At 42.2% G+C, this 27,079-nt stretch overlaps 1 protein-coding gene across 1 annotated transcript in view; it reads right to left on the bottom strand.

Annotated features, from left to right (window-relative positions):
* Positions 1-27,079, bottom strand: part of SORL1 (sortilin related receptor 1) — a 5,131,225-nt gene that overhangs the window by 326,059 nt on the left and 4,778,087 nt on the right. The window contains exons 42-43 of the mRNA XM_044081038.1: positions 25,237-25,356; positions 24,954-25,118 (exon numbers count right to left, since the gene is read on the bottom strand). Of these exons, the coding sequence (XP_043936973.1) occupies positions 24,954-25,118; positions 25,237-25,356 (285 nt within the window). The remainder of the gene's footprint in view (positions 1-24,953; positions 25,119-25,236; positions 25,357-27,079) is intronic.

Raw genomic sequence — 27,079 nt, 5'->3', positions numbered from 1 at the left:
TGTGGTGAGACCAAAGGGCAGAGCTCTGAACTGATAATGACTGGCCCCCAGCCAGAAGCGAGGATATCTCCTGGAGCGCCTGTCCATCTTGATATGGTAGTACACATCCTGAAGATCTATCGACCACATCCAATTGTCCTGACCCAGAAAGGGTAGAATGGACTGTAGCGTGACCATCCGAAACTTTGTTCTTTGTACAGACCTGTTTAGTCTGCTGAGATCCAGAATTGGTCTCCAGTCCCCTGTCTTTTTTGGTACTAAAAAGAACACTTAGTAAGTTCCGGATCCGTGCTAGTCTGCCGGGACTTCCTGGATGGCTCTTTTTTCTAGCAGTTTTGAAAAAAGAAGTTATGTACTCACCATAACGTTCCATCAGAGTAGGAAACTTCATTTGTCTGCAACCTGTGGGTATTGGATCCGTCCTCGGATCCGAGCCGGAAGCTTCTCAAGCTAAAAGATCCGAGCTCTCAGCTACTCCCCCTTACCCATAATGCCCTGCTACCTCCCTCCAGTCCTCAGATCGAGTTTGCCTAAAACAAAAACACACTAAGACCCTCGAAAGAGGAACACTAACCTAATGCATGACAAGGTGAAACCTTACGTCATAGAAATAACCATGAAACAGGTTAGGGGGAAGGAGGGGGGGTTGGTTGCAGACAAATGAAGTTACCTACTCAGATGGAACGTTATGGTGAGTACATAACTTCTTTATCTGAAGTAGTTAACTTCATTTGATCAGCAACCTGTGGGACAGAGTCCCCAGCTACCTAAAACCTTAGATGGACCTCAAGGAAGGATATTCCGGAGCACTGCGGAGCCAAATGATAGCCTACTCCTGGATATCAGATCCAACTTATAATGAGAAATGAAGGTATGAGAAGAAGACCAAGTAGCTGCTGAGCAGATGTTGTCTAGAGGAACCCTCAACCAGAATGCTGCAGAAGTAGCCATTGACCGGGTAGAATGGGCATGGACCCCTAAGGGTTCAGGCTGGCCAGAGGCTAAATAAGCATGCACGATGCATTGGGATATCCATCTGGCCAAGGTAACTTTCGTAATAGGATTTCCTAAAGATCGTTTAGCGAAAGACACAAAAAGTTGATCAGATTTCCTAGTAGTGGCTGTCCTGTGCAAGTAAAAACACAATTGTCTGTGCACATCCAATAAGTGCAATCTGTATGCCCCTTTGTTCTGAAAGTTGAGGAAGAACACAGGCAAATGAATGGATTGGTTGATATTGGATTCAGAGGCCACCTTTGGCAAGAAAGACGGGTCAGTCCTGAGAGACACTCTGTCCTTATGGAAGACCAGATACGGGGGTTTCATACAAAGGGCTTGAAGCTCAGATACTCTCCTGGGTGAAGTAATTGCAATCAGGAAGGCTGTTTTCCAAGACAAAAATTTTAACTCAACCGAAGCAGCCAGTTCAAAGGGTGGGCCAGTCAATGCCTGAAGAACCAAGGTTAAGTCCCAGGGTGGAACCGCATTCTTGACCACAGGTTTCAACAGAAAAGTGCCTTTCAAAAAAGTTTTGCATATCTTAGCGGACGCTAAGGGACCAGGGTTATCCCCTATGTGGAAATGGGAAACAGCTGCCATTTGGACTTTGACTGTAGAAGCACTAGCTCCTTGGTAAAAGATATGGGACTAGAATTCAAGAACCGTTGGAATGGGAGCAGTAAAAGGATCTAAATCCCTATTTTGGCCCAGATGGAAAAACGCTTCCATTTACTTCTGTAGATCTTTCTGGTAGAAGGCTTATGCGCCACTACCAGAATAGATTTTATGGGAGACGAGATGCCGGGAGTCCTTGCTATTAGTGAAACTGGATCAACCAAGCCGTGAGCTTGAGGTCGCCCAGGTTTGGGGGCTGTAATCCAGCAGGATGAGAGATCAGATCCGGAATGGGATCTAAGATCCAAGGAGGAACTACACTATGAGACCGCAGGTAAGGGAACCAGATCTGATGAGGCCAGAATGGGGCTATGAGGATTATCTTGCTCCCCAACCGATGAGCTTTCTGCAGAAATGTTGTCATTAGTGGAAGAGGAGGATAAGCATAAAGGAAACCGGGAGGCCAAGCATGAACCAGAGCGTCTCTGGGGCACTCCCCTGTTGGGGGAATCAGAGCGAAAAACTCGCTGCATTTTGTGTTTGAAGGAAAAGCAAAAAGATCGCAGCAAGGTTGACCCCATCTGAGGAAGATCTGATTCGCTACCGATCAGTTTAGAGACCACTCGTAAGGTGTGAGGATCGAGCGACTCAGCTTGTCCGCTAGAATGTTGGCCCGATCCAGAATATGCGTTGCTACCAGAAAGCGGTTGGTGGAAATCACCCAGTCCCAAACTCTCATAGTCTCTCCACAAAGAGGGTAAGATCTGGTTCCTCCCTGTTTGTTGATGTACCAGACTACAGCCATGTTGTCTGTCTGAATTGCAATAGCCCCAGAGGAAGAAGGTCTTGAAGGGCTTGCAATGCTAGAAGCACAGCCCTCATCTCCAGGACATTAATATGCAGAATGGTCTCTAAGGGAGTCCACATGCCTTGGAAGGTTCTGCCCATAGAATGCCCCCCCATCCGAGACGAGAAGCATCCATGGTCAGCGTGGCTTGGGGTTGAGGCATCACAAACGGTCTCCCTTCCCGCAGCTCTCGGGAATGGAGCCACCAAAGAAGGGAGTTCCTGCAAACCCTGCTCAGGGGAATTGGAGAATCCAATGGGTGAAGTAGAAGAGACCATTGAACCTGAAGAGTCCATCGAAGGACTCTCATGTGCAATCGTGCAAGAGGTGTTAGGCTGATGGCTGCCGCCATGGAGCCCAGGGCTCTCAGGACCAATTCTGCAGGTGGGGCTGGCGACTGTAGGAGCGCCATTATGTGTAGTGACAAGTTGCGCAACCTGTCCGCTGTTAGAAAGGCTTTTGCCTGGTGTGTATTTATCCTGGCACCTATAAAATCCAGAACTTGCACAGGATGAAGAGACGACTTCTGAAAATTTATAGTAATGCCTAGACGCTGGGCCAAGGCTAGGGAATAATCCCTGGCAAAGCAAAGCAGATGCCTGGTGGGGGCAGTGAGGAGCCAATCGTCCAGGTACGGAAAGACCTGAATGGGCTGCTACAACTACCATGACCTTGGTGAACACCCTGGGGGCTGGAGCCTGATGACGTGTGTCAGGTAATTCAGCGCCCTTATCAGGAGGATGGACCGAGGAACTTTCCTGTGCTAGTTCCTTCTTAGTGGCGGCCGCCACCACCATGGCATCTACTGGGGAACCTTTATTCCACACCTGTCTGTCAGGAGGGGGACTGAGTATTTTGTCTGGTCTTCTAGGGATTGGCTCCACGGTGTCCGGCTCCTTCCAAGCCCTGGTAGTAATCAAGTCTACCAGGGGATCAGTCGGGGGGGGGGGGGGACACACCCAAGAGGTAGACAGACCTGCGTCAAACACCTCCAGAAACACAGACTCATCGGAGGAAGGTTTTTTGGCAGACAACCCTCTTCTGATACGTAGCATTTCCATAATGTCTCCAAAGGAGACGTCTTCAGGGGTTGACCTTGGGGAACCTTCCTCTAAGTCCGTGTCCTCCGTGAGGGACTCAGGGGAGTCCAAGTGCCTCCTTTTGCACTTTTGTTTGTGAGGGACCTCCTCGGCGGGACTGTCCGAGGAGGGCTCACCAATGGGGTCCTGTTCCCCTACGGGAACCAACTGGAGCGCCAACGCAGACTGTCCCTGGGGCCGGATGATGGAAGATAGGCCCAAATGCGCAGGAGTGACGGGTGGATCCGTAGCCCGGACTGGGGACCTGGAACTCCTCGACAGAACCCTCTCCACTACGTCAAAAGCCGAGGGCGAACCACTCTCCCCTGGCTCCGAGAGCAGCCCCCTCGGTTCCGACGCAAGGACCGGTGTCGGAGCCGATGAGATCGGACCCGAAAGGGGAGTGTGCTCCAACCAAAATGGAGCCGAAGATACACTCACCCCTGCGGATCTAAAGCTCGGCTCTCGGCCCTGAGAGCTCGGATCCGATACACTCGAGGGTACGGTTGGCGTCGAAGTAGCCACCATTGTCAGCGCCGCCGACTCCCCGGGTCCGAGATGGCTCGGATCCAAAGACTCCGAAACCCAATAGCGAAGGAGCAATTGGGGCAAAGAAAGGGGCCGAGCTCCCCCCGGAGGGGGGGGGAGCCAGGAGCACCCCCATCTGCATTTGGGCCTGCAAGAATTGACCAAATCAGCGTCAGACATGCTTCTGGTGGACCTCGAAGAGGTCGTTGAAGCGGGCCAGGAAGGCCACCTCGATGACCTAGAGGGAGACCGGTACTCCTCCTCTGGCTCCAGAGAAAAGCGGGGGGGAACAGAGCCGAGAGGGTGAAGATCCGGAGTCCCTCCTGGGAGGGCTAACTACCTTAGCTGGCGGAGCAGAGGAATGAGACTCTGCCCGCCTCTTATGGCTTTTATGCCTCTCTTTGTCCCTGTGCCACTTCTCTCTTGTAGAAGAGTCCTCCTCTCCCTGAGACACAGAGGGAGGTTGAGTCCCAGTCAGGGGAGAGGGAACTGAAGGCAGGACAGCCGCAGCAGCGGCTGGTGCCTTAGAGAGAGAGGAGGAAGAAGAATCTGCAGGCAAAAGCCCCACCAGGATTAACTTATTCCTCCTATCCCTAACAGCTGGGGGGTTGAAGGCCGCACACACTTGGCAGCCAGAAGACAAATGGGCTACCCCTAGGCAGAGATCGCACTGAGTGTGGCCATCCACTGGGGACAGCCTATGGCCACACTCAGTGCATTTTGAAAAAATGGCCTTAGGCCCTTCAGCCATCGCATGACCACACACACAGTAAAGGGGAGGGAAGAAATTAAATTTAAACAGTAAGTTTACCACAAAAACCCGAGAAAAATATAAAGACAGACAACTAAGGGCCTACTACACTCACACAACACACAAAAATTCTTATCAAATAGTTTTAAAAGGCTTTTAAAAGTTTTGAAACTCTCACCCAATGCCAAGAGCTCGTCGCTTAAAGCTGTCAGAAGCCATGGCAAATGAGATCTGAGGATTGGAGGGAGGTAGCAGGGCATTATGGGTAAGGGGGAGGAGCTGAGAGCTCGGATCTTTTTGCTTGGAAAGCTGCCGGCTCGGATCCAAGAACGGATCCGATACCCACAGGTTGCTGATCAAATGAAGTTAACTACTTCAGATCTTCTCTTACTGCTTGCTCCTTCAGATTGGGTGGAACATCTGGAAGGGTCTTCCTTGACTGTAAGGGGGGTTGATGGAAGGGAATTTTGTAACCTCCGGATATAACAGACCGTACCCATCTGTCTTGTGTTAAACTTTGCCGGGCTTTTGGGTACAGTGAAAGTCTTCCCCCGACTGCCTCTAGAGGTGAGCAGCCGGGCAATCCTTCAGGGATGCCGGAAGGGCTTATCAGAGAAAGATTCTCTGTTGCCCTTGTTCTGCGGACTCCCTCTGCCACGAAGGCGGCGTCTATTATTATTGTTTCCCCCTCTGCCTCTGGAGGAAAAATCACTACATGTGTCGGGCAAAACTCCCTGAGATTTATGAAACCACATCTTTCCACTCTTCTGACCCTTGGGGTAAGGTCTAGAGGGAGTGGAAAAATGGACTCCCACGGCAGAGAGAGTCTTGCCTTCTTGCTCACACCTAGTCAAAGTGTCTTTCACCTGTGGTCCAAAAAGAAAGGAACCATCAAAGGGAGTGTTGGTGAAGGATGCTCGAAAGGGTTCCGCAAAGTTACATAGCCACATCCACGCATGCCTCCTAAGGGCCACACCCATACCTGCGGCTCGACTCGCCCCATCGGCTGCATAGGAAATGAGCCTCATGGAGGACTTAACAATAGAATTAAGCGTCGCTAGATGGGAAGCTACTTTGGCTTGTGCACCCTCAGCTGCTGGATCTTGGAGGGTATCTCCGAGCTCTTTAGGGAGATCCCTTTGAAGTTGGGTAAAATGACATAGGTAGTTCAGTGACTTCATGGAGAAGGTCGCTGAAACGAACATTCGCTTCCCACATCTGTCCATCGTCCTAGACTCCTTGTTTGGGGGATGGACAGATGAAGAGGTCTCCCCTAACTCTTTTTTGGTGGCTACTGCTACCACCATGGCATCAACAGGAACACCTTTAAAAAGGAATTGTTTATCCTGGGGCGCTGTAATGAATTTACCAGGTCTCCTTGGAGTTGGTTCCACTGTATCCGTAGCTGACCAAGCCTTTCGAGCCACCACTGCCATATGTGGATCGAAAGGCGGAGAAACCCAGGAGGTGGAAGGTCGGGAACCGAAAGCATCCAGAAATACAGATTCATCCTCGGTAGGGGCTAGGGGATTCCAGGTCCCCCTCTGCCTAAGCATTTCCAGGATGTTCGAGAAAAAAAACTTCTTCAGAGGGGGATCTCGGGGACCCTTCCGAATCATCTAAGTCTGTATCAGAAGTGACAGATCAGGGGAGTCAATGTGCTTTCTCTTACACTTCTTCTACCGAGGGGGCTCCTCTGAGTGATCAGGAGAGGTCTCGGAAGTGGAGGAAACACACAATGGGGTGTCCTGGAGCATCGGTTCCCTAGGCTTAGGGTCTGGAGGAGGAGCAGAGGTTGGCACAGGCACTACAGGGGAAACCAGTGGGGCTGAAAGTGGAGCTGACTAAGAGGACAGCACACTCCGCATGACCTCAAAGGCATCCCTGCCATGAGGCAGAGAAAGTGCCGGTTATAAAGAAATAGGCATCTTTATCCGCACCGAGGGGGACAGCTCTGAGGCCGATGTTGGAGCCAAGCTCACCTGCACCGAAGCTCTGAGAGGGAGAATGTGGTCGGACAAGGGTCCGATGCCACTCGCCCCCAGTCGACGAGGGAGCCACGGCACTCAGATCCCCCGATGGAAGGTACCACCGAGGGAATCGGAGCCGACGTCGGAATGAAAGGAGATAGAGTTATCGGAGCCGACGGTTCCACTACTCGAACCCCAACGAACTCCGGCTCCGAACTCATTGGAGTCGGAGGAGGAACATCGAGAGAAGTGGATGGAGCCGATACCTGTTGAGGAGGGCTGGACAACAATTTAGCTAGTGCCTGCGACTTTAGCAACCTACTGACTACTCTCTCCACATCATGATCTGACAGCCTAGAGGAGTGAGAGGATCGGTGGCTACGCTCACTTTGAAGTAAAGGAGACCGAGGAGACGAATGCACCGACTCTAAGGAAGGGGACCTCAGCCTCTTGTGGCTCCGTGACAGCTCCAAAGCCTCTGATGGAGCCGACAGGGTGGTTGTCTTGTCGGTACCAGCCGGAACCGACAGTGAAGGAAAATCCTGGACCGAAGTTGGCTCCGAAAGTGGAGCCGACTGCTTAATGGATTTAGGGGATTTCACTGGCTGTGAACTCTTGGCCGGTGAATCCTGGGGTTTTAACAGACCCCTAAGAATCAACTTATTCTTCCTGTCCTGCAGGACTCTTGGACTAAAGGCATGGCAAACAGAACAAGATTTCTGCAGGTGCACAGCGCCTAAACAATAGACGCAAGAAGTGTGCCCATCTGTCAGAGAAATTTTCTGACAGCATGAGTCACACTTCTTAAACCCAGAAACCTTAGCTTCTTTGGACATGCTTGTACTGGAAAAAAAGAAACTAACCAATTTAACACCGACAATAAGAGAAAAATACTCAGACACAAAAAACACACTAGTACTATCTAAGAAGAATATAGATAAAGGATTGTTTTTTTTTTTTAAAGGTAATAGGATAGCCTCTAATTTAAATGGCTAACCTAGAAGAAAAACAATAGGAAAGCCTCTAAGTTAAACGGCTAACCAGCGGAAGGGGGGAGGGGTGGAGAGAACTCTCTAATTTAAATGAGTTCTACAACAAAAAAAAAGGAACACTATAGAAAAAACAGTTAACTACAACAGTAACAACACTATCCCTAAAATAAAACAGAAAAATACTAGAAAAGTTAAATTCTAGAGAGAATTTACACAAAAAGTTAAATATACAAGCCTGAGGCAGAAAAACAACACCCTCGCAGCTGAAGCGGCAAACGAGACCTGGGTAGCTATCGCTAGGCATTACGAGATATGGGGTAGCCTCGAGCCAGTAAACAGCTCTTGAGCTATTGAAGATGGCAGAGTCAGAGCCGAGGATCGGCTCCGATCCCAACCAGCAAGAACGAAGGCGAGATAGACAACTTAACATCTACCATTTCCTTAAATCTAGTATCATCACTGGTGGGTCTAGAGACTTTTAGAGCTTGACTTTTCACTATATTATTGTAGACATATGGAGGATGCATGCTGTTATGGTGCAGGATGGTGTTCTTCCTCCATTCCTTCCTAAAAAGCTGTGTCTGTATATCTTTCCCTTCTTTCAACAACAGAACATCCAATAATTCTATCCGATCAAAGGACCACTTTCCTGTGAAGGATAGAAAATCCATGGTCCCACTCATATACTCTATAAATTCTTTAAGTGTATCAGCATTGCCTCTCCAAATTAAATAAATGTCATCAAAAAAACGCTTGAAGAATCTGATGTTACTACCATAGTATGCACTCCGTATGATATAAGTGTGCTCCCAGTAAGCCATGACTAAGTTAGCGTAGGAGTTGGCACATGGAGTACCCATGGCCACTCCTTTCTGCTGTAGAAAATATTGGTCCTTATATATATATATATATATAATTGTTAACAGTCTGATGAAGCATTTGGATAAATGTGAAAGCGCTAACTGAATTGATTTTATTTAGTTTTATGTCAGCTTTTTCTTCATATTAAACGGTTCGCTTTTATAGTCATGGTCTCGGAGAGTTTTTTTATTAGAAGATGACGACTCCTACAGGGATTTCAGTGAAACCAACCCAGTTGGACACACCTCATTCTTGGAACCTGCCCATTACCCTTTCAAAGGCTGAAGTCATGACTAGCTCAGAGGGCTCTCCTTGATCTGAAGATAAAAGGGAACTCTTGGCACCAACAACTCCTGACCCTGAAGCCAACCTTGAACCCGAGCTATCCAGGGCTGAAGCACTAATATGGAGGGACGTCTGACAACCTCAGCGCTGATTCCCCCAGAATCCGGTGTTATTAGACACTTCATATGCATTTTGTTCCAGAGTGAGGGGAGCCTCTGGGATATGAATCTGTCCCTCCAGCATGTTCTATTTGTTTCTGTGCTGAGGTTTAAGTCACTGGAGCGTGTAGTTCTCATGGATTTGTATTTCTTGAGGTGCCGTGTATGTTAGGCATAGATCATTCCTCAATAGCCTGTAGGAGTGTTTGTTTGACAGTAAATTAGGTAAGTGGCCTATAAACCCTTTACATTGATGGCCTATTTCCATAGGCAAATGCAATGTGCATATCTTTTAGTTTATTTTTATTTAGTTTGCTTTTTTTTACCAGGTTTATCTGACTAGGTTTAGTATAAATAAAAACCTTTTCAGCTGAGGCCTGAGGAGAAAAGCTCCAACATACTGCAAACATTTTAAACAGACATTAAATAATATACATTAACAATCAGACAAAAATTTTCTCATTAGATTACATTCATATGAAGTAAAGGCAACTACTGTAATATAAAAGATGTTTATGGATTTATGAGATATGTAACACTGAGCATTTGAAGAAATGCATTAGCGGGTCTGTCAAACAGATAATAGATCTTGTGATTAGACCTTAGAAATTCAGAGAAACTGAAGTGGGGAGGAACTTGGTAGTGTAAAGATGGCAGGTTAAGAAAGTCAGAGACAATTATATATGATTATCATAAAACTGACAGAACTATACAGGTAGGGGGTGAGCAGTGTCAGAAAACTATGTATATTGCTCAGAGATGCTAGTAAAACTATTCATGTATTAGTGAAGCTTTAGCTGTGTTTTAAATGAGGTTACATTGTGACTCGATTTCAGTGGTATGTGGTGCCATAGTTTACTATTTGAATACAGTCACCTACAGTATTAGGTGATTTGGTTATACTGACTAGTAATTTTTCTCTACAGCATAAAATTCTATTGGAGGAGTAATATAATAAGTTGCTAAGGGCTGGGCAATTTTTTTGGGCTATAAAGAAGTCTTTGTATTGTAGTTAGCTGAGAAAAACCTAGGTGATGTGGAAGTTCTAACCAGTTTAATTCTCTGATTACTAGGCAGCAGTGCGTTCCTACTGTTATTGTGTACTGCAAATGTGGCTACTATATTATAACACTGTTCTAGTTTAGAGAGTTGCGAGACTTAAAGGTTAGTAACCACTGGGGCAGCATACAGGAATGATGGCAGAAAGAAAGAAAGTAGAGACTATATGTCTTCTGTCTATATTAGTGAGGTATGTGTTTACTCTGTAACATGTACCTAGTTTTACTGATTTTTTTTTTTTTTTTTTAACCATGAGACATACATGTTGGTCAGACTTCAACGGGTCATCTATGATGGCACCCAGTAATTTTTTGTGGTTTAGTTGTTCTTTCACAGTGTTGGCAAAGACAATAGTTTTTGTGTAAACAGCAGTACTTTTTTTTTGGGGGGGGGGGGGGGGGGCTTTGGAACTAGTCGTAAATTATTTAACCATGTTTCAAATTGGTAAGACGGATTGTTATGTAAGGTGTTACTCGAGTTTTGAGAGAGTTTTGGCAGAGCAGATTAGGGTAGACTTAGTGCACTGAACTAGGATAGCATTTTTTTTTGTAGCACTGTAGATGTAATTGCTGAACACATTTAGCAGTACAGGGCCTAGCACAGATGCTTATGGGACACCAATAATTGCTGGTAAGAAGACAGAGAAATCTTTTTTCACTTCACTTACTGTGCTCTGTTTGACTTACTGTGCTCTGTTTGAGAAGTAGCTATAGAAATGGAACCATTGCAAAGTAGAACTGGTGCACACTAAGGATGAGAGTTTATGTGAGAGTTTCAAAAGCTCTTGATAAGTCTAGGAAGAGGGTGGAGACTAGGCTTCCAGAATTTTGATGGGTGTTTTCAGTATTAACAAAATTCCTCAAAGTAGTAGTGCTGTGATGAGGACAGAAGCTGTGCTGGGTTGAAGACAGAATCTGGTATCTATTACATAGTTGAGAAGTCACACATGAATAGATTTTTTTCAATATTTTTGACTTAATTGTTTGTGTCTTTTGGCTTTTCCCGGTTAGAGATCGCCACAGCGGAACTCCGGTCCACTAATGATAGTGGATTTTTACGTACCGGGTTACCAGCCGTGACGCACAACCTTCAACGAAGGCACGCCCCATTCACATATGCCTCCACACAGAAGACGCTCTAGCTGAGAATCGAACGGGACGTCTTGCTATGAGGCGACAACACTACCACAGCACCACCACCGCAGTTATTTTTTCAATATTTTTGATAGGGGAGATAAAATGGCAACTGACCTACAACTTGAAAGATATGTATTAATACCATCCATGGGCAGTGGAATAATGAATGTTCTTTTATCCGCAGCAAGGGGACTTTAATTTGTAATATGAATCACTTTATCAGAACCGAGACTGGATATATAATAGCTTCATCTGCTAGTTTTAAGATATTTGCCACATAGATTGTCAGGGGCAGTTGCAGTAGGCTTCAATTTTTCAAGGTTTTAAATTTACACATGTTGAAAGTGTGAAAAATTTGATTACATCCACAATATCTAATTACATAACTAAACAGAACAAAAGAAGGATCATTAATCAGCTATACAAAAAGTGCAACACTAAGACTGACTATTTCAGAGTCCACTGTTAATGCTTCACAGAGCAGAAGAAAATAATTTCATTAGTATAATGTTAAGATAAGCCAAAGACAAAACCAATGGTAATAGATGGACTGAACTATGGATCAAAGGAGGTTACTAGGCTATTGGCCCTGAGGCCCTTATAAGCCAAGCCAAGAGTTTAGCCCATGTTTAGATAAATCAGCACCTGATGTCTCTGTGTCCAGCAGGGACACGGGTGGAATTCCAGGGGTATATTTTCTGTTTCCCATCAAGTTATCCAGGTTGTGCTTAAAAAGGGGTAAAGAGGCACTCTGCTTGATGTGGAGAGGGGAGTCTATTCCATAGATGGGGGGGTGTCTCTGGGACACAAATCTGACACCAACAAGTCTTGTTAATGTCAGAGGCCAGGTTGAAGCCATGTGTACAGGTTACTCGAGTGGAGCTTGGCTTGTGGATATGCAGCAGTCCCATCAAGGTGGGGTCCGTGATCGCCTTGTATGCCAGACAGAGGTCACCTCTGAGGAGTCTGTATGAAACTGAGTAGAGGGATAGGGCTTTTAGCCTATCTGCATATGGTAGATATTTGAGGACCTGGATTCTCCTGGTGAGGAACCTCTGTGGTCTCTCCAACTGCTGCATGTGTTTTGCGAGGTACATGTCGAAAGGGGCGTTGTACTCAATAATGGGCCTTATAAGGGAACAATACAGGGATGTTATAACCTCCTTGTCTCTGGATGAGATACCCTTACTTATTAGGTGGTCCATGCAGAAGGTTTTCCATACAACGGAAGCAACATGGTGGCCAAAAGTCAGGTTGCTATTAACCTGGATGCCCATATACCTCATGACTGACTGCGTGCTTAGGACATTGTTATTAATGTGATAATATGTGGGGAGATCACACTCCCCAAAGAGGATGATGATGCAATTTTTTAGTATTCAGCTTGAGGCCATGTTTCTGGCACCAGTCATTTGTCTGAGTGAGACCCTCTTGGAGGATGTCCACATCACTAGGGGAATTGATGACAGCACCCAGCTTGCAGAAACTTGGTCAGCCATAGCTCAGTGGTTTTGGCCTGCACCTCAGAAAAGTACATCCCAAATAACAGAGGCCCCAAGACTGAAACCTGGGGTTAAGGGTCTACTGCTTGAGGTGGCTTCCCCTATTTTGACTATGTGGGCTCTCTCAGTCAGCCAGTTTGCTACACATCTGGTAACATATGGATTGATGCCTAGTTGAGAGAGTTAATCTATTATGCCAGAGTGGGGAATAGTGTCAAAGGCTTTGGCCAGGTCAAGGTAGGCGGTGTGTACAGTCTTCCCCTCATCCATGGCTTTGGAGACTGTCTCAAACAAGTCGACCAAATTTAGCAGACATGACCTCCCCTTAACAAAGCCAAATTGTGTGGGATCAAGTGTTTGGAAGTTGCCAATGTCCTTGCTAATGAGGTCCATGAAAATCGGTTCCATGGCCTTGCAGATCAGGCTAGTTAGGCTGATGGGCCTATAATTTCCCGGATCGGTGGATGCTCCACCTTTGTGTAAAGAAATGACAGTGGCTGTTATCCATTCAGCTGGGATGAAGACAGTACTCAGGCTTTGGTTGAATAGGTTGCCTAATGATGCTGCAAGTTCCTGCCTGAATTCATGTAGGATGCAGCCTGGGATGTTATCGGGTCCCATGGAGGCTGTACTTTTTGCCTTTGCGAGAGCAGTGATGACCTGTTCCCTAGATATAAGGGGAAGGGGGCAGGTACTGGGGATGCCCTGATTTACTGATGGAGGGACAGTGGAGTAAAGTTTTTGCTGAATCTGTCAACCAGCAAGTTTGCTATATCTATGGCATTTGAATATGTGGTCTCCATGACCACCAGTTCTGAACAGATCTGGGTTCTTCTTTTGAGGTTGCAGACATATGTGAAGAAGGTCTTATGAATGTCTCTAGTAGACGTGGCCAATTTGGACTCGAAGTTTGCTTTGGATGATTTCACTAGTGCTCTTATTTGCTTGTTCAGGCTGAGCAGGCATTGCTTCCAATTGGGCACCTGCTCCTCCTTGGTCTTGGACAGCAATTTTTTTCCTTTTGTTACAGAGTTTATTTATTGCAGATGTCCACCAGACAGGTTTACTCTTCCTTGCGGAGGATGATTTAAGTTCTGTTGGGTATTCCTGATTCCATGCATCTACATAAATGTTCATATAGTGCTTTGGTGTAGTTTTGGATATTGGTGCCACTTCCTACAGAGGGGGACAGGGCTGTGAAGCTGTTTATACCATCCCTCAAGAGGCTGTAATCAGCTTTAGAGAAGTTTTTATGTCTGATCCTAGCTTGGGGGGGGGGGGGAGATGATGACTTTGAAAGTGACCGCTTTGTGGTCGGATCTTACCAGGAAGGATGATACTATAGGGATGTTGCCGTGGTTACTCATGTTGGTTAATACCAAGTCCAAGATATTATCACCTTGTGTGGGGGTACTGACTAGCTGTTCCAAGGCATCTGCATTGACAAAATCAAGGAATCTCTGGGCATTTGTATTCTGGCATGAGTAGTTCTTACTATCTTTGTTTTGGAAGTTAAAGTCATCCAGGATCAGGGTAAAGGGTTGAATCTTGACAGATTCAAACAGGTCCAAATATGCGGATTTGACATCTTGAGTCAGATTTGGGGGCCGGTGGCTAGCTATGATTTGAATAAGGTTTTTGTCAATGGTTAACTGCACCTGGAGTGTCTCTTGTGCATCACACTGTTTGATTAGCCTGGAGGTGTGTATGTCTTTAATGTATACTGAAACTCCACCTCCTTTGGCTTTACTGCCCACAGTTTGGGGTATGAATGTATGACAGGGCGAGTAACCAGGTTAGGCTGGGCTGGTCTCCACAGTTTTGAACCAGGTTTCTGTGACTGCACAGATGTCAGCATTTTCCAGGGTTAAGAATGCTTGCAATGAGTGCAGTTTCATGTTTAGACTCCTAGTGTTTAGCAGCATGACCTTTAATTTGTGTTTTGTTGAAATTTTTATGTTTGTAGATTTAACCTCATCACTTTTCCTAAAAAAGGCACTATAGGGGATGCAACAGCCTTTACCAGAAGCCTAAAGCCCAGGTGAGACAGATGCAGGCCATCTCTGGGAAAGCATTGTGGTCTGCTGATCATATCTTCCCAGGCTGTCAGGTACTGGATCCCCCTGGAATGACACCAGAAACTAAGACAACTGTTAAAGTCAATTATTTTCTGTTTGTATTCAGGCAGAATGCCGTTTAAGGCTACAAACATACCTGCCTGGGACACAGTCAGCAAGCTCAATCATGTCCTCCTTCATAAAGTCCAGAGAGGTACGTCTCAAGTCATCCACACCAACATAGACTATGATAGAGTCATAACAGTACCTATTGTTAACAGACTTTATAGTGCATATGTGATGTGGTGTAGCATTGCTAGAATCTCCTTGTGTTCTGACAGAGTACTTCTCAAACAATCTGGAAATATAGAGCTGATAAGTATGTATTTTGGCGCTAACTGTTCAGATTCCTGCACTGTCTTTATTTTTGCTTGACTGAATTATTTACATATTTGCTGGCAGAATTTTGTTTTCTGATCTGAAACTTTTTTTCTCCCACCTTATTGCTGTTGCATTCTTAAAGTTGGTGGCTTTTGTATATGTGTTAAGATCCAGGCCAACATATTTGTATATTTTTGAGGTTTGATATCGTCTGTTTTTGAATATTTCAGGGGTTTAGGTAACATCCTGGATACCATTCTTAGATTTGAATATACAGATTGTTAAATCAGTTTGCTGTACTGAGGGCATTACAGTGACATGATTGGCTCCTTTTTCTGCTAATGATCTGTTTAGGCATTATGAACATATGGACTTTATGATTACAGAATAGGACCTTTTATTAATATATTAGTATGTGGTTATTATAAGTGCATTTGTAAACTGTTAGCTAGGTCACATTCCTTCTTGTTGGATATTGCCTACACAATTTTAGGTACTATTAGATCAGGTTCCATTCTCAGTTATAGGGGTGATTTTTTATTTAGCCTATGTGATTTTTGAAACTTATTGTATTTGGTCCTTATATGACTCTTTGGCTTTACAGACCACTACGTCCCTATATTGTCTTCCATATATGTGATGACTATTATTAAAACTAGTATAAGCTTTGCTTTGATATCATTAGCGTAGGGAGTGGTTGGTGCTTTTTGGATATATTGATTCACAATCATTGTATAATGTCAATTGGGGACTATGCTCTATATATCCTTTATCAGGGAATATAGGTTTTTTTAGGTTATTTTGCCTTATCATACTGAATGGACGGTTGAATTTAAACATATATCACTGATATTGATAATAATACAGCCGTGGCTGAATTTACATTCCTAATTGGGGATGTTACACTCTAGTTCCTACACATAAGCTTTCTATGTTAATTAGTATGATCTCCAAAAAAATATTTTTTTGGATTGGTGTTAACTTTAGCCCATGTCCTTACATATTATATATGCAGTTGTTTCTTGTTGTATCATTCATCTTTTGATTTTCAAGATACCTTGAGCCATATGCTAATTTCTAATTTAGAACACTCTGATTTGAATTCTTCACTGTTTCTGATATATGGTCCCAAATAGTTTGATTGATGTTAATAATTGTTTTGGTTGTCTTGGATTCATATCTACTGCTCGGTTCCACAGAATAAATGGTTAGATCATTCATTTATGGTAGTTCACCATTTTGTGCGTTGTTTCTCATTTGGGGTTGACCAATAATAACTGGGACGTACCAATAGACATTTTTTATGGTTAAACTATTGGTTAGATGTACACTTTTGTGTTCATTAGCCTAGTTTTTTATATTGAACTTGATTAGTTTTCCAAGTTGTTTTTGAATGGTGGTGTGCTTCCTGTCCTTTTGTTCGGTTCTTGTGCCTTATATTGGGATTATATATTTGAATTTGGAATATTGTTCATATGAGGAATCCATCACATTTTGGTACGTCTGGGGTTGCATATAACTAATAATCAAGAATACTTGATATATCATTATCTTATTGTCCTTAGCAGTGTGGGTTTATCCCACGCTTATTCACAGCATGGACCTGGATAGCATTTTGTCCGGATTATGTGCTGATAGGCAGGATATAGGTGTTTTTGGGATCAACACCCCACCAAGCAATGATCCGGACACAAGTGAACAATCACTGATTGTGGATTGTGACATGTTTTTCCATTCCCTTACTAAGGCATTCAAAACACTTGGATCCAATATTTGGCATCTAAAATTATTTCGAGCATATTCCACTCAGAAGATGGCCCCCAGGGGACTTAGAATACGTCTCCAACCCTTAGTGGGGAGACCGGATGATAAGCTGAATCAAGACTGGAAAGAAGCATTACAGATGGGGTCCATGTTATTTGTGAATATATTATTACAATACTATGAAAGGACTGTTGATATGAATATTCAAGAAATTAAGACATTATGTTCGGATGTAAGCAAATTTGAATCTTCTTTGAAATATCAGGATAATATTAAAAAACTTTCTAAAGACCTGACTGAACATGAGAAGATTATTAAGGAATGTAAAATCAAAAAATTTCACAGAGATTTTTCAGATTATCAAAGGGGCAGACCATTTGAGTTCAGTCAGTCTGTCAGATTTGCTGACACGAACCAAACAAGATCAGGGCCCAGTCGTACCAAAAAGAGACCTCGATCCATTTTGAAAAATAGGGATAGTTCATTTAATAGCACTTCAGGGGATGAATCCTCCCTTACGGATAGTGAGGGGGTCTCTGATAGGGGTTCACCAAACAGAAAGAAAAGTAATAGAAACATCCCTTTAGAAGTGGCACAAGACATCGGGGGGGCAGGAAGCACAGGAAAAGAACCTCCAAATGTCTCCTTTCAGGGTCTACTGAACAATTTTCTGAGTTAGTTTCAGCCCAGGGATCTAACCAAAATGTATTGAATCTTTCTAAAACATTGTTATCTGAGGAACAAACAGCCTTATTAAATAGGGGACTCAATTACATACCAGCTTTCTTCTCCCAAGAATATCATATTATACAGGATTTACAGGTTTTTTGTTGCAACCTTAATTTAAAATTGCTTTTTGCTGATGATAGTTCACACATATCGGATGAATTTAGGTTTGGTAGATCATTGTTTCAACCACCTATGAATAGACATGTCTCCATTTTTATGGAATCCATATTGAGGGACCTCCATTTTGAGAATTATGGTCATATTATGTTACAAAATAATCTTACTTCAGGTGATAGGTTAGCATTGGATCAACTACGTAATAATAAGGACATAACAGTACTTTCAGCTGACAAGGGAGGTGCTGTGGTGGTTCTTAATACAGATGATTACATACAGGTGGGGTTGTCACAACTATCAGACAAAACTTGTTACATGCATATGTCTATAGATCCCACACCTCACTTCAAAGAGGAAATTGATTCTTTTTTAAAGCTTGCTTTAGAGGAGGGGATTATTACAAAAAAATGTCTTTCGTCTTTGACTGTTTCAGAACCCCGTAAATAGATTCTATATCTTTTGCCTAAGATTCACAAATCACTTATTAAACCCCTGGTAGACCTATTGTCTCTGGAATAGGATCTCTTATGGAACCTCTATCAGCTTTTCTCACGAAATATCTTAAACCTTTGCTGGGTTTGGTCAGGGCTAGGTTGCAGGACACAACCCAATTCCTACAGATTATCCAGAATAACCAGTTAGAACCAGGATGGTATATGTGTACCTTAGACGTTAAGGCCTTATACACCAGTATTCCACATTGGGCAGGCCTACAATCTCTTCAATATTGGCTCAACAGGGCAAATTTGTATACACCAGGGTTTAATACTCTACTCATCTGTTTGTCAGAACATGTACTCAATAAAAATGTGTTGTATTTTCAAGGCCAGTGTTACTGGCAATTGCAAGGTACAGCAATGGGAGCGTCCTTCGCTCCCATTTATGCTGACCTTTTTATGGCTTATTTTGAGGAGTACATGATTTATGACAATTCACACAACATTTATCAGGTTGAAATGGACATCTGGCGACGTTATCTGGATGACTGCTGGTTAGTGTGGCGTGCGGATTTGGGCTATTTACGTGAATTTGTTGAATACCTTAATAGTAATATATGGGGACTGGAATTTTCGTTATCATATGATCAGAACACGATCAACTTTTTGGATGTCACAGTCTCCAAAAACCAGGACCTCACATTATCTAGTAAGGTTTTCCGTAAATACCCACAATATAACACCCTGTTACATGCTTCCCGCATGCACCCACGCCACTCTATCAGGAGTATTCCTGTGTCACAATTCATGCGCATTAAGTGCCTTAGTTCCAAGGATGCTGAATATGAATCAGCTAGTATGGACTTATGCAATAGATTTGCCAGCAGGGGTTATGACAAGAAAGATATCAATTTAGCCAGATGCCGGGTCAACCAGATCAACCGGGATAAGTTGTTGGAATACAAAATGGAGAAAAATACTCCATTGGGAACCCCTATTCGATTCATCACTACCTATGGCAGAAACATCAATATGATAAGGAATACCATTAATAAACACTGGAATATCTTGCTTGCTAATGATCAATTGAGGTCACTTTTGGGGCAACAATGTCGTTTTGCTTATAAAAGGGGCAAAACTTTGGGTTCATACTTATCTCATTATAAACACATAGGTAGTGGGGGGACCACTCACAAACAACTTACATTACATGGGGATGAGTTATTTGGTTCTTTTCCCTGTGGCCATTGTGGGTCTTGCTCTCTGATGAATAAATCTAAGGAATTTTCAAGTCGCAATACCAGCCAAATATATAACATCAAAACATTTGGTAACTGTGGTAGTGATTGGGTTGTGTACCTAGCAACCTGCTACTGCGGTGCTTTCTATGTGGGCCAGACTTCTAGGCCCCTTAGATCTAGAATGAATGAACATCGCAGTGATATTAAAAATCATAAAACTACGAATGCTTTGTACCAACATACTCTTAAACATCCGCAGGCCAAATTCAGTTTTATGATTATTGATCGTATCACAGGCTATTGTAGTCACAAACAGGGTTGGCATGGTCTTTTGGACCATAAAGAGAAATACTGGATAATTACATTAGGGGGCCTTTTTTCTCCTGGTCTCAATGATCACCTGTAGTGAGTTTTTGTACTGAGTCTCTCAGCTTATAACATAGATGGATTACATATGTCCAATTTCATTATATGAATATCTGCAGTTCCTCATCCTTGATACATTGATATGGTTTTGTATTTTGTGGGCTCTCATCAACTATCATGATGAACATATGTTATGTATGACAGTTTTGTGGATCCATTTCTTCAAATTATTCGTCATTATTACAATGAGGAATATTTATTTTTGTAATTTATATTTTTATATTTTTACATGGATTATAATATTTCACCATTGGTGTCAGTTTATTTCTGATGCATACCTCTTAGGTAAATATGTTATGTACTCCTATTTAGCACTTTGGTGCTATTTTAGTTTTTTGTATCAATCCCTATTGTGAATACACAAAATTTGGGGCGTCTTATGTATTCCACAACATTTATGGTTCATGAATAATTTTGGGTGCTATATTGATCTTTCTATAGTAGTTTTCTCAAATTATTCTTTACCATCTCAATGCTTAATATTTTACATGTAACTTTTCTGTATTTTTACATGGTTCATAACATCTTCCACTGGTATCAGTTTATTTTTGGTGTATTCATCTCAGGAAAATATGCTCATACATTCCTATTTAGCACTTTGGTTTTCTGTATTTGTCCCCTTTGTGAATACATAAAGTTTTAGGGTGTTTTATATATTCCACAATATCCATGTTTCATGAATAATTTTGGTTGTTACACTGACTTTTGAATATTAGTCCCTGGTTCTGAATGGAAAAAGTTTCAGGGCTCTTGATATATTTTTTACTATCATTGTCTCTTGAATATTCATGATTTCTGTTCACCTATTGGTTTGCATTATGTATATATTGCATATGTTAACAGGGCATTTTCTGTTTGTCCTACACTGAGGAAGGCAATCTATGCCGAAACCGGTCTGTTAATAAAGGACTGATTTATTTATTTCCACATCTGTGTCTGCTCTTGCTGGTCTACTTTTGTTTTTCGTGGATATGGTTTGGACCGTGCATTCCCCCGTGCATAGGACTTTGTTTGGTATGGGCTTTTGCAGCTGCCCAACCCTACTGTAAATATGACCTGGGACACTCCTCCAAGTCCCATCTCTTTAGCTCATTCTACCTAATACAGAGATCATTTCGGAAGGTCAAACCCTTTAGTCTCTTAACTTTAAATTATCTTCTGTTCCTGCTCTCTCACTTTTTTACTATCTATATATATATATATATATATATATATATATATATATATATATATATATATATATATATATATATATATATATATATATATATATATAAAGACACTTTATTCAGCTGCTTATATTTCTCTAATTTGTTTTTTCCTACTACTCTGTTACTTCATCTTGCTTTGCGTTTTCCTGTTACTTACTGCCTGTTTTCCAAAGTGTTCAAATGCATCTTTCCTGTTGCATTTATTACTGCTTGTTCTAAATTGTGTTATTCTTAAGTGTTATGCTAAGCTCTTAGTTTTTGGTTTAAGCATTTGGGCTTTAGGCCCACCCCTAAGCTCTCGCTGGGCTTTCTCCCTCAGATTCTGACAAACATGGATGGAAAATTTCCTACAATTCCACTTGGCAGTCAGGTTGATATGGGCATCCTGAGACAGTGAAGCAACTGCCTCATGTACATGGACAACTAGCTACTACTACCAGCTAGGAACACAATTTGTGAGAGATGAAATTACATTAGGAACCTAGAGTCCAAGCTCTAGCCCCCTCAAGCCAGTATATCTGGCACCAAAAACACACCTACATATGTGAAGGTCCACCATATAAACATACCCAAAGGAGGCCTCCGAGGCAAAAACACACACGATCTCCACAGCCCTCCACACCGTATACCATGCATACTCCACACACCTGTGCCTCACAGCCAAAGGCTTCACCATAAACCCAACATATTAGCCGTAGGAGACTCCATTGTGAGACACACAGATGTGCCTCTCACTAGGCTGAATAAGGAGAAAGTCACGGTTAGTTGTCTGTCACATGCCAGAATAACTGGGAGTACTGGCAGTGAGTTAAATGAGAAAGGTTATCTCGAACACTACTAGGAGAAGGGCACTTGGATAACATTAGAAAAACATCTAGACTGTGAAGTAATTTACACTGTAAAGTATTAAGGACGCTACAATGAAAATGGAAAAGGGTGGAAGGCTACTAATGTCTGAAGAAAGACTGGTAAAATGTCAGGAGCCATGAAGAAAATTGTAGGACTCTAGCACCGGAGAGGGGGGTTGAGGTTTGAATGAACAGATCCTTGCCTTTCAAAAGGAGACAAAAGAAGGGCTTTGAAGATGACTGCACACAGATCAAAAGGTTGATTACAGTTCTTCCACAGTGAAAACTGAAACCACAGAAAAACATTCTGTAAAAGTTATCAAACTGGGCAAAATCTGACTACCAGCTACTAATTACACTGCCTGGATATCAGCAATGAAGATATCTGAAGAAGGTAAAAGAATTAAGAATTTTAGACAAGTATAGAACAGAAGCTGCCGTTAAAAGGGGATAATTATTATGGCATTTACATATGAATGATCACTATAAGACTCAATCAGAGGAGGTTAGAAAAGACTGGGAAAAGAGAATGCAAAGGCAATTTACAAATGAACACTGGGAGGACATCTGTATGTCTCCCAAGTATGCAACAAAATCCAGAGGGTGTAGGATTTTTGGCTTGGAAATGATTGCATAGGTGCTTTTATATTACAAGCTGGTAGACAGCAAATGGCAAACCTTTCAACTGTACAGATTTTCCCAGAGTCCAGATTTTTGCCTCATATTTTTGGTGTGTTCCTCCAAAAATCTGTACTTTTCTGGCAAATAGCTGAAGACTGAAGTCATTAAATAATGGCAAACTTTTGAGCTTAAGACTCCACATCCTTCAGAAAAGTCATGCTAATGCAAAACCTATTATTCCATCAACTTTCTAAGCTTGTTAAGAGCAATATTTAAAATCTGTTCCCATTTGTCCCCCCATCATTTTAGGCGTTGTCCAGATTTTTTGATCTAAGAGGTTGAGAGGTATGGCAAATGGTAGAGATGTGATGGGCAAGAGAGATAACTGGGAACATTTTTTTCCTGGAAATGTAACAACTTGGCAGATATTAAAAATTCCCTTCAGAGAATTTTGTCAGAAATGATGGAGGAGCAAATGGCTATAACTAAAGAAATTACTCTGTTGACCTTGGATACAGGATCTGAGGTGCCCAGACATAAGGCCTTACTAAGCTTAATGCTACTGGCTGAGAAAAAAGCAATTACTACAAAATGGAAAAATGAAATCTAAAACACTAAGTGAAGTGCTGTATATTGTAAAGGAGATAAATGAACTACAGGTGAGATCTTTAGAAAAGGGAAAGAACAAATTACTTAGAAATAAATGGAATTTGGGTGAAAAATACATGCAGATTAATGTTCAGGAGAAGGAGTGAGGTTTAAGAGAAGGCGGGAAATTACTAATTTATGTAATGCTGGAGTGAATGATAACTGCTGAAAAGCAAAACTATATCTATACTGCATGAAAATAATGAAAATGTTACTATGTTTCATTTTCCTTTCTAATAATGTAAACTACCCAAGTAATTGTTCAAAATATGAAGATATAATAAAGGGATTTAAAAAAAAAATCAGGGACAAGGGGATGTTTGGACAAATGCAGGAAGACAAGGTACCAAATCTGCCTTTATCAAAGGAGGCAATCAACCACCATCAAAGACTCCCTCTGAATCTTTGATGGATCTTCTGAATAAGGCAAAAGTGGGGAAAGGCGCACACAAACTTCTCTTTTAATGAAAAAGTTAATACACTTGATCATAAAGCTGCACTACCCAGCTTTAGACAGTCAAGTATAGACAACATTGTCTTCTTTACTGTGGCAACAGCTCCATTTTATGCTACCTACAAATGCACTAACTTGTGTTTATGACAGCCTGTAGTAAATCCCACTTATAAAGACGTCACAGTGGCACTGCTCAAACTTTCTGTCAAATGTTTCTAAGAACATGGTATATAAAGGGCTCTGAATGGTTGGATCCAACAGACAATGTCTCGATGGCAAGGGTCTAGACTTTGTTCTTGCCTACTTGTTTAAAAATGCATCACAGCAGTAATATCTGTTTGGACTGATCTACAGCTTAACACACTAATTCTAAAAGGCGTATGTGTCTAGATACATTATGTGCAGTCAGCATATTGTCAGTGGAACAGTGAATCTGATGATCTCATCCAAACACCTGTACACAGGTACAGCAGTTCAGTCAGCAATGCAGCCCTCAACATTCCTTTGCATTCAGCTTCCCAATTCTGTGTGATGAATAAGCAGGATTCAAATTAAGGGAACAGCAATCTTTTCATTTGCTACAGTTTTTTGATCTACAGCTACTGACTACAACTTCTTGACTTCCAACCATTGATTACATTTCAAAAGAACCCATTTTATTCAGAACCTGCCTATACTAAAAACTGTGCCCTATGAAATAATAATCGGGTCTATTTTACAATATCGAAGTTTCAACTCTTCGAATGTGATATGGTCGAAACCATATAATCAAAGTCTTAAAACACTGAAAATGTAATAAAACACAACACAACGCCACCCACACCCCCCGCTACGTAAATATACCAACTCTGAGATCGCACTACAGTGCAGAAAAATGGAAATCTTCCATTTATGCGCTCTACGGAGATCTTCGTTAAAAGATTTGAAGTTTCAAGACTTCGATCATATGGTGTCGACCATATCAGATTCGAAGTTTTGAAACTTTGATCTTCTGATATAGACCCATAATATTCAATAGGTAATGCACTGCAAATCCCTACCATTCAACAGGCAACTAGGAGGAGGGCAGCTGTTCTGCTAATATATTACTAAATTTCCAAGGATGCAACACCTGGCAATGTGAATATTTATGTTACTAGCTCCTTAAAGCCAGAATTAAAGCAACTCCACAGTACACATCCCATTTTGGCAAAATAAGATGCATATCTGCTTTAAACCTGGAATACAATAAACTTACCACATCTTCATTTGGACTGTCATAAGGTGGTTGCCACTTTATAACTGAATAGGTCTTTCCAACTTTGATAGCATGGAGATTTCTAGGAGGTAATCTACTGTCTGGGATCATTTTTACAGCAATATACTCAGATGGTGGACCTTGATATGGACTGATGACTCGCACCTAAGAGTAAAAATCAAAAATTAGTTAAATAAACTTATTTCCTTTATAACTAGGAAACCACATAAAAAAAAACACAGAAATCATATTTCAAAAAGAAAAGGGAAATTGAAAAAATTACCAAAAATAGGTATTGTTCATCACTATCTACATTAACAGTAATATTGGTGTCTGTTGTGTTGACCTTCTGGGGTGCCCTGTACAGTTCTAAGAATGACGTGGCATAAAATATGCCATACACCTAAAGGAAAAATAAAAATAAAGAAAATGACTGCTAAGACTCATGAGCTTGTACAGAGAGAAACAGAAAGCTTTAGTTTTTACACATAACAATGAGACAAAACACCTGTATGAATCTTGTTAGCAATTAAGGGTGATTTATAGAACTGCATAACAATAAATCTGGAAAGAAACATGTATAAATCATTACAATACAATAACAAATGTGCAGAAAGCATTGAAACACTGACATAATGTGGTGTGGAGCTTTTAATACTTTACCACACAACCAACAAAAATAAATACATAAAACAAATAAATAAATACATAATTAAGATCTGAAGCATCAGGTGCTGTAAGGCAGTGAACAACTGTTGTAGGACCTATACCATGGTTACAAAAAAAGTTGTCAAACTGTAACATTACATCACCATTTACAATCTAAGGAAAAGACAAAAAAAGAAAAACTCTGATCAGTGTACATCTACTACAACTAGAAATGCCTAAAAATATATGGTCACTCGACTGCCAAAGAAGAAATTTTTAGTTGGCAGAGAAAGAAACAAAAACAGTTACAAACAAAAGACCGACACGAAGTATTACCTGGGAAAGAAAACCAAAAGTACTGCATAATAGCCACACTAAGAATAAGCCGAAGGATGTACTACCCTATAAAAACTACTACTGTGTCTGTGTTTTTATTAATATTTATTTTGGTTTCATTTATTAACTAAAAATTAAAGTTATGTACTCACTGTAACTCTGCACTACTGTTGCCTGTTATCATCCTTCCTCAGCCTTCCAGCTTCCAACCACCTTTCTATTTGATAGTCTCCTAGTATGGAGAAAAAGTCAAGAATAGCTGGAATAGGTGCTAAAAAGGGATCCATCTCTGAAGGGCCAAAAAGAAAATCTTTTCCACTTGCTTTATGTTCCTGATAAAAACTTTTTGGGATGATGTAAGAATATGACAAATTCATAGGTTCATAGGTTGGTAATAGGCTATCAGCCCTAGGGCGTATACAAGCCTAGACATAACAATTCCCTGGCTATTTTTTCCCACACTATTTACTTCCCTGGACCCCTGTCTAGCAGGGCGACTGACGTGATCCCCAGGGTGAATTTCCTTTCTCCCATCCAATCATCAAGGTTCCTTTTGAAGAGGGCCAAAGAGGCACTCTGCTTGACATGTATGGGCAATCTATTCCAGAGTCTGGGGAGTCTCTGGGTCAGGAACCTATCAGAGAAGAAAGCTTGGAGCTTCCAGCCCATCACTGGAAGTGAAGAAACTATATGGTCAGGTTGAGGGCTTGGAGGTCCAGATGAGAATGGAGGTCCTAAACAGGACCCAGGACCCAGCACCCAGCAAGTGCTGCGAATTAAATGTAATCTCAGAAGGGGGAACCACACTTGGTAAGGCCAGAATGAAAAATGAGGATTATCTTGCTCTTCCACTACAATGCCTTTTGGAGAAACTTGGGAGTAAGGGGAATGGAGGGGCAGATAAAAGACTGGTGGGGGGGGTCATGAGTCAGGGAATCTCACAGTGACTCCCCTTCTGGGGTGATCAGGGCAAAGTACCTGCGACACTTGGAAATGAGGGGAGAAGGAAAGTGGTAACTGCACAGTTGGACCCACTGGTGAAATATTTCCACCAAGAACTATTTGAGAGACCACCTGTAAGAAAGTAAAATGGCCTGCTTAGTTTGTCTGCTAGCACACTGGTTTTCCCTGGAACATGCAGT

This window comes from Protopterus annectens, chromosome 8.part0 (assembly GCF_019279795.1).
Source record: "Protopterus annectens isolate FY-2018-M chromosome 8.part0, PAN1.0, whole genome shotgun sequence".
NCBI lineage: Eukaryota > Metazoa > Chordata > Ceratodontiformes > Protopteridae > Protopterus > Protopterus annectens.
Note: the sequence above shows the minus strand (reverse complement) of the source record. Positions and strands in the feature narration are given on the sequence as shown.